Source organism: Etheostoma spectabile, chromosome 12 (genome assembly GCF_008692095.1).
Source record: "Etheostoma spectabile isolate EspeVRDwgs_2016 chromosome 12, UIUC_Espe_1.0, whole genome shotgun sequence".
Taxonomy (NCBI): Eukaryota; Metazoa; Chordata; class Actinopteri; order Perciformes; family Percidae; genus Etheostoma; species Etheostoma spectabile.
In genome coordinates, this window is record NC_045744.1 from 24471831 (window position 1) to 24485881 (window position 14051).

The window sequence follows — 14051 nt, forward strand, 5'->3', positions numbered from 1 at the left end:
TCTGGGCGTGCTGGTCTTACATGAGGGTGTGTTCAGGTGCATTCTGGGCGTGCTGGTCTTACAGGGAGGTGTGTTCAGGTGCATTCTGGACGTGCTGGCCTTACATTGAGGTGTGTTCAGGTGCATCCTGGGCGTGCTGGTCCCAGAACACACCTCTGATTAATAAAGACACTAAGTCCAACCCTTTGGGACCATGCACCCGGCCCACCAACCCTTTTTTCTGCCGTCAAACTACCTAAAGTGGATTTGGACCCACTTAGACCGTTGGATCAGGGCCCTGAATCGATTTCAATGTGCTCACCCGTTAGATCGTTGGTCTCGTTCGTGACGCAGTAGCAGAATCTTCTCCTGAACCTGCTGCTTTCTAAGCTTTTAATGCTGGAAACTGCAAAACAGCAAAACTGCGTATTACATTTTATTTCATTCAGCAATAATAAAGTCCAAACGTGTGGCGCTATAATACAAAAAAGTGTCCACATTTTACACTCGTGTTGTCTTTCCGTCAACATTGAAAATCAACACTTATGTTGACGCTTTTCATCGACTTTTTCTTACTTTTTTGTCCCATTTTTCAACACTTTTGACGCTTTTTTTGACATTCTCAACACTTTAGTTTTAGTTATTTTTTTGGAATTTATGGTCAACAAACCTCATTTATAGGAAATGATACCTAATGTTTGAGTTATAAAAGCAGAAATTAGGAATTATTGAGACTAAAATTAAAGGAACGGATGTTGATGATAACCACAGACTGGAATATGTCAACTTTTACTCAACACTATTTCAACAACACTTCCATTTGTTTCTCAAATGTTGTAAAATTGAATAAGACCCAAAATTAATGAAAGTAGAGATTTGTACTTGCCAAAGAGCGTTGGGTGGAATCAATCATGTTATTTTGGGGAAATAAAAGAACATTGATATATAGACAATAGGGCAATTTGACCCGAGGACAACATGAGGGTTTAAAGGCAGTTACATATCCATCCACTAGATGGCAGTACTGGCAAGGTTATATTTATTATAGAAATGGACACAGTAAAGCGGACTTTTCTCTACAAATTGAGGTCCAATATGAAGTCTAACTGTTTAACTCTTTAATATCTGGTGACCGAGCAGCTTTGGGAGGAAGGAGAACTTTGTAAAGAGTTGATATTTACTGTTGTAGACGAGCAGGGTGAGTTTGTGGAGAGCCAGAGAGCTGTAGGACGTCACGCTGAGGAGGGAGAAGAGCTGCCGGGAGCCTGCAGGACAGCAAGAGACACGGGAGGACTTCTATTAAGATGCATCGGCATACAAGGTTTCAGTCAAGTTGTTTTGGTTCAAACCAGGGAAACGTATCAAACCAAGTTTTTAACCCTCGGGATGTCTCCACCTTCGGGACCCTCTCGTGTCCTCGGGTCAAACGGACCCGGGACTTATTTGGGGTTTTAAAAACAATTCTGAAAAATAAAATTTTACTTCATATTCTATTAAAAAGACCTGCTCTGGTTTATCGGCATTTCTTTAAACCAATCACAATCGTCTTGAGCGGGCCTAAGCGTCGGACGGAGCCACGGTGCCGCTGCTAAATAGTCTCAGAAGTAGTCTTAGTCGTCAACTGAAACTCAGATTGGACAGATAGTCTAGCTAGCTGTCTGGATTTACCCTGCAGAGACCTGAGGACCAGGTAACCATAGTCCTCAGATTGGACAGATAGTCTAGCTAGCTGTCTGGATTTACCCTGCAGAGACCTGGGGACCAACCATAGTCCTCAGATTGGACAGATAGTCTAGCTAGCTGTCTGGATTTACCCTGCAGAGACCTGAGGACCAGGTAACCATAGTCCTCCGATTGGACAGATAGTCTAGCTAGCTGTCTGGATTTACCCTGCAGAGACCTGAGGACCAGGTAACCATAGTCCTCAGATTGGACAGATAGTCTAGCTAGCTGTCTGGATTTACCCTGCAGAGACCTGAGGACCAGGTAACCATAGTCCTCAGATTGGACAGATAGTCTAGCTAGCGGTCTGGATTTAACCTGCAGAGATCTGAGGACCAGGTAACCAGAGTCCTCATGAATCAGCCGCAGGTTAGAGCGCCGACACAGAGACAGAGGACGGGGACGGACATCCGAAAAAGTGACGAAAGGTGGCTAAAAGTCGACAAAAAGTTTCTACCAATGTTATGTAACCCTGGTCGTCAGGCGACAAAAAGGCAATGAAAAGGCGACAAAAAGGCGACAAAAAGGCGACAAAGAGGCGACAAAAAGGCGATGAAAAGGCGACAAAAAGGCGACAAAAAGGCGACAAAAAGGCGACAAAAAGGCAACGAAAAGGCGACACAGAGTCGACAAAAAGGCAACAAAAAGGTGACAAAAAGGCGGCGAAAGGGCAACAAAAAGGCAACGAAAAGGCGACAAAAAGGCAACAAAAAGGCGATGAAAAGGCGACGAAAAGGCGACAAAAAGGCGACAAAAAGGCGACAAAAAGGCGACAAAAAGGCAACAAAAAGGCAATGAAAAGGCGATGAAAAGGCGGCGAAAGGGCAACACAAAGGCAACAAAAAGGCAACAAAAAGGCAACACAAAGGCAACAAAAAGGCGGCAAAAAGGACCAGGTAACCATAGTCCTCAGGAATCAGGCGCAGGTTAGAGCGCCGACATAAAGAAAGCGGAAGGGGACGGACTTCCGACCTAAATGAGTGAAATCCGGCGGAATTTCCGTCGGCAACGAAGCAATCCTGGAAGTGGTACGTCGTGGATGTAGACCGGCACGGACAGAGACCACAACAAGCAAGGGAGAAAGTGTTTTGTGTCATTTGAGTGAACTGTTCCTTTAAAGCTCTGCAGTTTGACCTCTGCAGGGAAAGAAAAACTGTAATGTAATCACAACAGACATTAAAAAGAGTTACAGCTCAGCATTGATCTGCATATGACAGATATTATGACAACGCACCCGATTGGCTGGTGTTGATTAAGGTATTGACCAGGGGCGTGAGGTCGATGGCAGCCGGGTCGATGTGCTCCGCCGGGATCTCTGGGAAATAACAGCAGATATCATAGTCAGGTTTTAATCTCTATTATGGAATTAGCAGCATCAGCGAAACGTGGCTGTTTTATTGCATGAATGTACTAAAATGACAAAAACAGTGACAGTTCTCCAGAGGAATTAGTCCCCGGTGGGGTAGTTATCGGAATAACACCAGGTCAGGGAGGGGATGGGTCTCATTTACTGAGTCAATGGAGTCTTTTTATTGACTATAATATACATATTTTATCAGTTGGATCTGGAGGATGTTCAGTTTTCAGTCGCATTTGTTCTTCTGATGTTGATTTATAAGTAGATAGTTATTATAGAATTAGATAATTAGACTATTAAATCAAGAATGTTTTGAAAGGATTTATTAACATTTCTTCTTGTTAAAAGGGATAATTTGGGCACCCGGAGAGCTTAGTTGGTGCTCCTCGTCACAGCGGGCCCTGGTTGGATTCTCCGACCTGCGACCCCTTTGCTGGGTGTCATCCCCCCCCCCCTCTCTCTCCTTCATGTCTTCATCTTTCCTGTCAAATAAAGGCCTAAAAATGCCCAAAAATAAATCTTAAAAAAGGGGGATAGGTCAGATTCCTTGTCAATCAAATCACAATTTCCAATTTCAATTACCTAAGGAGAGTGGCCCGGTTGGCTCAGTTGGTGGAGCAGGCGCACATATACGTAGAGGTCCAGGGTTCGAGTCCGACCTGTGACCTGCAGGTCTTCTCCCTTTCTCACCTAGATTCACGCTCTACCGATTCATAGCATTCCAAAAAACAATCCATATTTTACATTTTTTCGTTTTGTAATGGCGTGTATATTATCACACAGGGCTGTAGTCAAGACCACCTTGGTCGAGTCCAAGACCAGGACTAATCAAGTCCAAGTCAAGACCAAGTCCAAAGAGGTTTGAGTCCAAGTCAAGACCGAGTCCAAAGAGGTTCTAGTCCGAGACAAGACTGAGACCGGGACAGAATAAAGGTCTTATGCATGACAGTATCAAGACCATCACTTTGGGTTTCCCTTTCCCTCCAATATTATTATTATCAACATAATAAAGACACCTGGACTCGGTCCAGACCAGAAGCCCAAAAGCCAGATCTGGCAAGACCAGTGGCCGAGACCGAGACAAGTCCGAGTCCAAATACTAGCGAGTCCGAGACAAGTCAGAGTCCAAATACTAGCGAGTCCGAGACAAGTCAGAGTCCAAATACTAGCGAGTCCGAGACTAGCGAGGGTAGTACTCGACTCTGGTCTTGGACTCTAGTACTACAGCCCTGCTCGAGTCCAGTCTTGGGCGTCATGAAGTCATGAGTCACTCGGTCAAGACCAAAAGCCATATTGGGCAAGACCAGTGGCCGAGACCAAGACAAGTCCGAGTCCGAATACCAGCGAGTCCGAAACCATAGAAAAAAACGGTCTTGAGTCCGGACTCGAGTCCAAGACCGGACTCGAGTACTTCAGCCCGGCTATCACATGGGAGAGTAACTACATGTGGCCGGGTTGGCTCAGCGGGTGGCGCAGGCGCACATGTGCTTTGAGGTTTGTGCCTCGACGCAGACGTCCGCGGTTCGAGTCCGACGAGGGGCGACTTCCCCCCCTTTCTCACCTAGCTGTGCTGTCGTGGGTTAAAGGCGGAAAAGCCCCAAAAAATAATAATTAAAAAAAAATGTAACTACATTGTTTTTTTTAACCGTTTTTGAATCGTATCATGAGCCTAAAAATCGATATTGAATTGAATCGGGCACCCCTACTGAACTTGCACTTCCCCAATCTGTTGTATGTCTGTGGTCCAAGGCGTGTATAGTATATATATATATATATATATAATGATATATATATATATATGTATATATATACAACACGTATAACTCAAACGCTGAGTGACCTTTTCACAGCAGACATTTTGTTTGACTTGTCGTGGTAGGAGAAGCTCAGCTGAACCTGATCACTTTAACGATGGCTCAATGTGAGTCCGCATGCACGACACCGGGGTCTCTCCTAAGTGGAATGCGGCCATCATTAATGGTTTGGAACACACCTGTGCTTTTACTACTATGACCTGTCCACAACTGCAAGTTGGAATTACATCCGGACTAGTGAATCCGATGAGTGAGTCCGATCAGGAGTGGAATCGAAAAATTGAGATTTAAAAAAAAAAAAAGAAGCTAAACCCAGATTCCATTGGGCTCATAAACGCTGACTTGAAGGACATTTGAAAACATGAACATGACTAAGTTCCCAACCGAGCCGCCCCGCTGTGACAGTTCAGTAATCATCTTAAAAGTACATTTTAAATAATTCCCAAAGCCTGAAGGCCGTCCACACCGAGAACCAGAACTATAAATCAGTTTTAAACGTCTTTTCTACCTCCAGTGGACGGTGGAGTCCACACCACGACGACAGTGGAGAACGATACCGGTGGGATCACTTTCAGAGCCATGTGGTGAACGATAGAGACACTGACAGCCAATCAGAATCCTTCTGAGTTTACAACATGACACGGCGGAGAGAGACACTGACAGCCAATCAGAATCCTTCTGAGTTTACAACATGACACGGCGGAGAGAGACACTGACAGCCAATCAGAATCCTTCTTAGTTTACAACATGACACGGGGGAGAGAGAACAGCCAATCAGAATCCTTCTGAGTTTACAACACGACACGGCGGAGAGAGACACTGACAGCCAATCCGAATCCATCTAAGTTTACAACATGACACGCCGGAGAGAGAACAGCCAATCAGAATCCATCTGAGTTTACAACATGACCACGGCGGAGAGAAAACACTGACAGCCATCAGAATCCTTCTTAGTTTAAACTGACACGGCGGAGAGAGACACGGGACAGCCAATCAGAATCCTTCTGAGTTTACAACATACACGCGGGAGAGCCCACTGACACCAATCAGAATCCTTCTTATTTACAACACGACACGGCGGAGAGACACTGACAGCCAATCCGATCCATCTAAGTTTACAACATGACACGCCAGAGAAACAGCCAATCGAACCCAAATCTTGAGTTTACAACATGACACGCGGAGAGAGACACTGACAGCCATCAGAATCCTTCTATTTTACAACATGACACGGGGAGAGGACACTGACACCCAAATCAGAATCCTTCTAAGTTTACAACATACCGGCGGAGAGAGACCTGACAGCCAATCAGAATCCTTCTATTTACAACATGACACGGCGGAGAGGACACTGACACCCAATCAAAAATCCTTCTTAGTTTACAACATGACCGGGGAGGAGAACAGCCATCAAATCCTTCGAGTTTACAACACGACACGCGAGAGAGACACCTGACAGCCAATCAAACCATCTAAGTTTACAACATGACAGGCGGAGAGAGACACTGACAGCCAATCCGAATCCATCTAAGTTTACAACATGACACGGCGGAGAGGGGGGACACGCCAGCCAATCAGAATCCTTTCTAAGTTCAACATGACACAGCGGAGAGAGACACTGACAGCCAATCAGAATCCATCTAAGTTTACAACATGACACGGCGGAGAGAGACACTGACAGCGAATCAGAATCCTTCTTAGTTTACAACATGACACGGCGGAGAGAGAACAGCCAATCAGAATCCATCTGAGTTTACAACATGACACGGCGGAGAGAGAACAGCCAATCAGAATCCTTCTTAGTTTACAACATGACACGGGGGACATTGACACGGTAGAAAGAGACACTGACAGCCAATCAGAATCCACTTGAGTTTACAACATTGCTCAGCAGAGTTATCGTTAACTTTATGGTTCTTGGTGCGGACGGCCCTTTAGGCCTGGGGGGGGGGGCGTCTTAGACCTTATGGGTGGGACACCATGCTTGAAATACACTGGGGGACACCCTGGTTTGTGGGACATTCCAACATGTATCAACACAACTTGTATTCCTTTGTCCCTGTGACACATGTGTTCAACTTGCTGCGTGGACTGAACTCACATTCCCCCTTTGACTGAGCATGTAAAGCCTGAAAATAAGCAAAGGAGAAGAAAGAGAAGAAAGAGAAATGGTGAAATGAGAAAAAGACCTGTGGACCAGGATGTCTCTCCGGTGTCTCTCGTCCTGCCGCCTGTCTCTTAAAGCGGGGGGGGGGGGGGGTGGGGGGGGGGGGGGGGGGGGGGGGGGGGAGAAATCACACAGACATCCGATGTTTTAAAAGGCAAAAGACATCATTTTCCTGCTCATTTGTTCGTTTGTAGCATGGATTTCTGCATTAATCGTCTCTCTGTGCCACTTTTATCCTCTACCCTGTAACATTTTTACTGTATTAATGTTTTTGTGAGGCAATTTGTGACATTGTTTTTGGAAAGCGGTGTTCAGGCTTTCCAGGCGGTATTCCAGGCGGATTATTCCGGTTCCAGGCGGTGTTCCAGGCGGTGTTATTTCCGGCGGTGTTCCAAAGGGGGTTTCCCAGGGGTATTTCCAGGCGGTTCCGGCGGTTGTTCCAGGCGGGTTTCCAGGCGGTATTCCAGGCGGTTGTTCCAGGCGGGTTTTCCCGGCGTTCACAGGCGGTGTTCCAGGCGGTATTCCAGGCGGGGTTTCCAAAGGGGGAATACACATATACATACCCACCATATATACACATACCTACACAATAACATACACACACATATTAACCCCATACCTACACATATACATCCCCACATATAAACCATACCTACACATAACATACACACATATATACACATACCTACAATATACATCACACATATATAGCAACATACCTACACATATACACATAATATACACATACCTACCATTACCACACACATATATATACACACATACCTACACCTAACATACACACATACTGTTATAAAACATACCTACACATAGACATACACACACAAATATACACAACCTACACATATAAAATACACCACATACCTACCAATACATACACACATTACTTTATATACACATACCTACAATAACTACACCATATATATATACACATACCTACACATATACACATAATTACACATACCTACACATTAACATACACAATATTAATATACACCATACCTACACTTACATAACAAATATATATACACATACCTACACATATACATACACACTTAATACACATACCTACACAATACATACACCCATATATATACACATACCCACACATATACAAACACATATTATACACATACCTACACATATAAACATATATATACACATACCTACACTATACATTTCACCCATATATATATACACAACCTGCACATATACATACAACCATATATAAAAACATACCTACACATATACATACACATAACATACACATCCACACAACATACACACATATATAACACACACCTACACATATACATACACCATATAAAATTACACATACCTACACTATACAGACACACATATATATACACATACCTACACAATACACTATATTACAACAAACCATCCACATATTACATACACATATACTGTAATACACATACCTACCATAACTACCAAAACATAACATCCTACACATTAAACCACATATAGAATAACAACACATATACACATATTATATACCTACCAAACATACAACAATATAATATTCAAACACAATTCACCCTACAATACTAAAAAATATAATAAAACCTACCTACACAATACATACCGCACCTTGATACACATACCTCCCAAACCCTACCACCATATAATAACACATATACACTATACCCTACCCACATTACACCCCTTTATATACACATACCCACACATATACATCCCAAAATATTATTAAAACTACCTACACATATACCCAAAAATACACTACCACTAAAAATACACCATAAACTACCACTATACATACCACATATATATACACATACCTACACAGTACAACACCATATAATACACATACCTACACATACATACACACCTATAATACACATACCTACACATATACATACACACATATAATACAAAATACCTACACATAAATCACACATATATATACACATACCTACACATATACATAAACCACATACTACACATATACACTTTTACATACACATATATATAACCCCATACCTACACATATAATACACACTATATATACACACCAAATATCACACATATAATACACATACCTACACATATACATACACACATATATTACCCATACCTACACATTCATAACCATATAAACACATACCTACACATTACATACACACATATAATACACATACCTACACATATACATACACATATATATAACCATACCCACACATATACATACACCAATATATACACACATACCTACACATATAATACCATACCTACACAATACATACCACATTAAACCCTACTACACATTACATAACACATATATACACATACCTACACTATACATACACAATAAATATAATAAACCATACCTACACATAACACACAATATATAACCCCTACCCACACAATACATCACACATATAAATATTTCACATACCTACCCATATACTAACACATATAAAAATACCCCATACCTACACATTACATAAAACCATATATATACACATACCTACACTATACATACACCATAATACACATACCTCCCTATACAAAACATATTATATACACATACCTACACATATACATCCCCACATTATATAACATAACACATAACATACACAATATATACCCCTACCTACACATATACTACACCATATACACATACCTACACAATAATTACACATCCTACACTATACATACACACCATATAATAACACATACCTACACATATACATACACACATATATATATACAAAAATACCTACACATATACATAGTATATATAAAATACCCACACAATTTCAAACCCTACCTACACATACATACCACTATATATCCAATACCTCAAAATCTACCACTTAAACACTACCACCACAATTATACACCAACCACCAATACTAAACAATATTATACCATACCCCACAATACAACCACATATGTACGGTACACTTCTTATTTCATTTTTAATTTATTTTTTAATTTTTTTTAATTTATTTTTTTTAATTTTAATTTTTAATATGGCATTTAAGTCATTTAAATTTGTTTATTTTATTTACTTTTTTTAAATTTTTTTTTTTTATTTTATTAAATTTTTTTAAAATTTATTTTCTGATTTTATTTATTTTATTTTTATTTTTAATATTTTAATTATTTTTTTTTTTTTTTTTATTTATTTTTATTTTTTTTACTGGGTTTTTTTTTTTTAAATTTTTTTTTTTTATTTTTTTATTTATTTTTTTACTTTTAAATTTTTTTTTTTTTTTTTATGTAATTTTTTTTATATTTTTTTAAATTTTTTATTTTTTTTATTTATTTTTTATTTTTTGGGTTTTTTTTTATTTTTTTTTTTATGTCATTTAATCTTAAATTTTTGGGCTTTATGTTTTTAGTTTATTAGTTTTATTAATTTTAAATTTAATTTGAAACCCAAAAAAATGGTATCCAAAAAAACCCCATTATTTTCCCATATAATAAATTATTTTTACTACTACTATCCCCCCGCAAGCTGCGCCTTGCCTAAAATGTTACCAAAATCAAATACAACAGTCCCTGTTGGGAAAAAACCCCAATTTGGGGAAATAATTTTTAGCTCTCGATTAAATTTAAACGGAAAGGGGGTTTTAAAAAAAGCTTCTCCTTTTTTATACTGTTTTTAATATACGTACATAAATACACCAGTTGACAAGTGAATAAAAGGCAGGTTCCTCCAACCGTGTGCACTGCAACATCAATACAGAGATGTGAGGACGTCCTACCTCGGCTGCAGAGGACGAGGAGCGAGACGGTGGAGACACAGACTATAAAACAGAGGCGTGGACGCCGTGTGGCTCTCCGTACGCCCGCCATGACGCCGCTGGAGCGCCGCTGTGACCACGGAAACACAAAACTGAGTTTTTCATCATGTCAACAGCATCACTATGATCTCACTTCTTCCTATCACGGCATTAACTATGGTTAAAATGCCTAATCGAATAATCCACTAACTGTATAGCTCAAAAAGAATTACACCTTATTAGACAGCGGCTTGAGAAGGTTTACCATAAGTATATACACCCCCCCTATGTTAAGAATACAGGGGCATAAGTACACACCCCTATGTTAAAATCCAGGGCATAAGTACCTCCCTATTTTAAAACTACAGGGGCATAAGTAAACCCCCCTATGTTAAACTACATGGGCATAATTAACACCCCCTATGGGTCTACAGGACATAAGTATCACCCCCCTATGTTAAAATACAGGGGGCATAAGTATACACCAACCACCCCTCATGTTAAACATACAGTGCATAGTATACACCCCCGAGGTTCAACATACCGGTGGCATAAGTATACACCCCTATGTTAAAATCCAGGGGCATAAGTATAACACCCCCCATTTTTCAACTACAGGGGCAAGTTATCCACCCCCCCTATTTAAAATACGGGCTAAGTACACAACCCCCCCTATGTGACTACAGGGGGCCTAAGTTACACCCCCCTATGTTAAAATACCGGGACTAAGTATACACCCCCTATGGTTAAAATACAGGGCATAAGTTCCCCCCCCTATGTTAAAATACAGGGACATAAAGTATACACCCCCCTATGTTAAAATACAGGGGGCATTAGTATACACCCCCTATGTTAAAATACAGGGGCATAAGTAAAAAGATCTCCAGTTTCTCTCGCAGAGGAGAGAAACTAAAACAATAGTCACATTTAACAGGCTGATATTAGAGACGTTGTCCTCGTTTTTCATAAAGAAATGACTCAAAACGAATTAATGCCGATTCATTTAATAGTTGACAACTAATCTATGAATCTTTGCCGCTCTAATTCAACTGTCCAAATTACTAAATTGATGTATCAAGTTGAGGGAGGCAAGACACGACTATTTACTTCCTGTGAGCTTACTCGTGTATTGGAGAAAGTGATCTAATCTAATTAAGAAAAATCTAAAAAATCCAAGACAGTAATCCAAGAAACTCACCCGCTGTAGTGCTCCTGTAAAGTGTGCAGCGCTGCTGATGATCCCCCGGCAGCATCAAACCCTCGGCCCGTGTATCACACGCCTGCGGTCAGATAAGCATTAGGCGAGCCCCCCCACCCCCCCGAACAGCAGAGGCTGGCAGCTTCCTGAGCTCTGTGCAAAGAAATACAAAAAAACATGGTGTCTGGCTGCAGGCTGGGCACTGTCCTAACCCGCCCCACTGCAAAAAGTATCACACTTAAAGGGACAGTTGGTGTATGAGTCACTCTTTGTAGTCAGTGTGTTAGCGCAGTAGACGCCGGTCGCACCCCCCCCCCCAAGACCCACCCCCGCCCCCCACCTCAAGACCACCCCGAAGAAGCCGGCCAGAGATAAGCATAGGAGCGCAACAGTGTGTTTCCAGAGGTAAAAGTCTGTTAATTTTCTCAAATATGCCCCTCTCATTCCCCTGCTCTGGTATTTCCCCCTCTCATTCCCCCTGCTCTGGCATTTCCCCTATTCCCCTGCTCTGGTGTTTCCCCTCTCATTCCCCTGCTTGGTGTTTCCCCCTCTCATTCCCCTGCTCTGGTGTTTCCCCCTCTCATTCCCCTGCTCTGGTGTTCCCCTCCATTCCCCTGCTCTGGCATTTCCCCCTCTCATTCCCCTGCTCTGGCGTTTACCCCTCCATTCCACTTGCTCTGGCGATACTAGCCAGTCAGAAGCAGAGCATGAGGCCCTGACAGTACCTAGGTAAGGATACTAGCCAGTCAGGAGCAGAGGTATGAGGGCCCTGACAGTACTAGGACTACTAGCCAGTCAGGAGCAGAGTATGAGGGCCCTGACCGTACCTAGGTAGGAATACTAGCCAGTCAGAAGCAGAGTATGAGGGCCCTGACAGTACCTAGGTAAGGACTACTAGCCAGTCAGAAGCAGAGCATGAGGCCCCCTGACAGTACCTAGGTAAGGACTACTAGCCAGTCAGAAGCAGAGTATGAGGGCCCTGACAGTACCTAGGTAAGGACTACTAGCCAGTCAGGAGCAGAGTATGAGGGCCCTGACAGTACCTAGGTAAGGGACTACTAGCCAGTCAGGGGGCAGAGTATGAGGGCCCTGACAGTACCTAGGTAAGGACTACTAGCTAGTCAGGAGCAGAGTATGAGGGCCCTGACAGTACCTAGGTAAGGACTACTAGCCAGTCAGGAGCAGAGTATGAGGGCCTGACAGTACCTAGGTAAGGACTACTAGCCAGTCAGAAGCAGGTGTATGTTATATATTTATATAATATATAAATTTTGTCATTTAGTGGATTTAGTGTGAATTTATTTACATTAAAAACATGAAGACTTTGGCTTGTGGTGAAAGTTAAGCGTGGTTCCTGTTACTTAGGTTTTTGTATGAATGCATGTGTATATAGTTGGGCCAGAATAGGACTTTGGTGGGGGGGGTCCCACAGTGAGGGGTCTGGATGTCCCCCCCCCCCCCCCCCCCCCACCAGGGAAATTTTGAGCACGATGGTGCACTGTTTTTTCACCAATTTACGTTTGAAATATCAATTTTAAGTGGGTGTGTGGAACCCTTGGCGCTTTCTTAGTGGGTGTAGCCTACTACGTACACCTGCGTATGACGTAGTCTTACGTAGACTTACGTAGACCTAACTGAACTAACGTGATATCCGTCAACAGAACGGACAGCTAGCTTACTTAGCTTGTTAGCTCGGCATTTTGTGTAGCAAACACGAAAAGTAGACTTTTTAAGTGGTTCTACTTCTTCTCTTACCTGGTGTAGGAACGTGTATTTGTCCTCGTGTCCACAGCGGGTCATTTTTTTAATGTAGAGCTCGTGTTCAATTTCGAAATTGTAGTTGTTTGTAATGTGTCAGTTGCTCCTGTCAGTTTGGTTCCTCGTTCCGGGAAGCCGCTGTCCAATCAGATGCTCCAGCCATCCACCGAAGGCCCGCCCACATCTCGTTTTTTTAATTTTTTATTAATTTATTTTTAAACTTTACAAACATGTTTTACAATATTCAAACAATTCAGCATCA

At 42.0% G+C, this 14051-nt stretch overlaps 1 protein-coding gene across 1 annotated transcript; it reads right to left on the reverse strand.

Annotated features, from left to right (window-relative positions):
• Positions 1 to 269: 269 nt before the first annotated feature.
• hhla1 (HHLA1 neighbor of OC90) lies at positions 270 to 13831 on the reverse strand. The gene is made up of 6 exons (XM_032531885.1): positions 13787 to 13831; positions 10816 to 10924; positions 7062 to 7109; positions 2936 to 3016; positions 1161 to 1244; positions 270 to 385 (listed from the first exon to the last, which is right to left on the reverse strand). Exons 1-6 carry the CDS (start codon positions 13829 to 13831, stop codon positions 270 to 272), a joined length of 483 nt encoding a protein of 160 aa, XP_032387776.1.
• Positions 13832 to 14051: the final 220 nt, after the last annotated feature.

Bases quoted from the DNA above. Each gene is read 5' to 3' on its own strand.
- hhla1 (XM_032531885.1), bottom strand. From the start codon at position 13,831: ATGACCCGCTGTGGACACGAGGACAAATACACGTTCCTACACCAG. The intron at 7,110-10,815 runs GTAGGACGTCCT...CCCCGCTTTAAG, and splicing joins CCTCGTCCTCTGCAGCCGAG to AGACAGGCGGCAGGACGAGA. The intron at 386-1,160 runs GTAAATATCAAC...GCTGTTTTGCAG, and splicing joins CACCCTGCTCGTCTACAACA to TTTCCAGCATTAAAAGCTTA.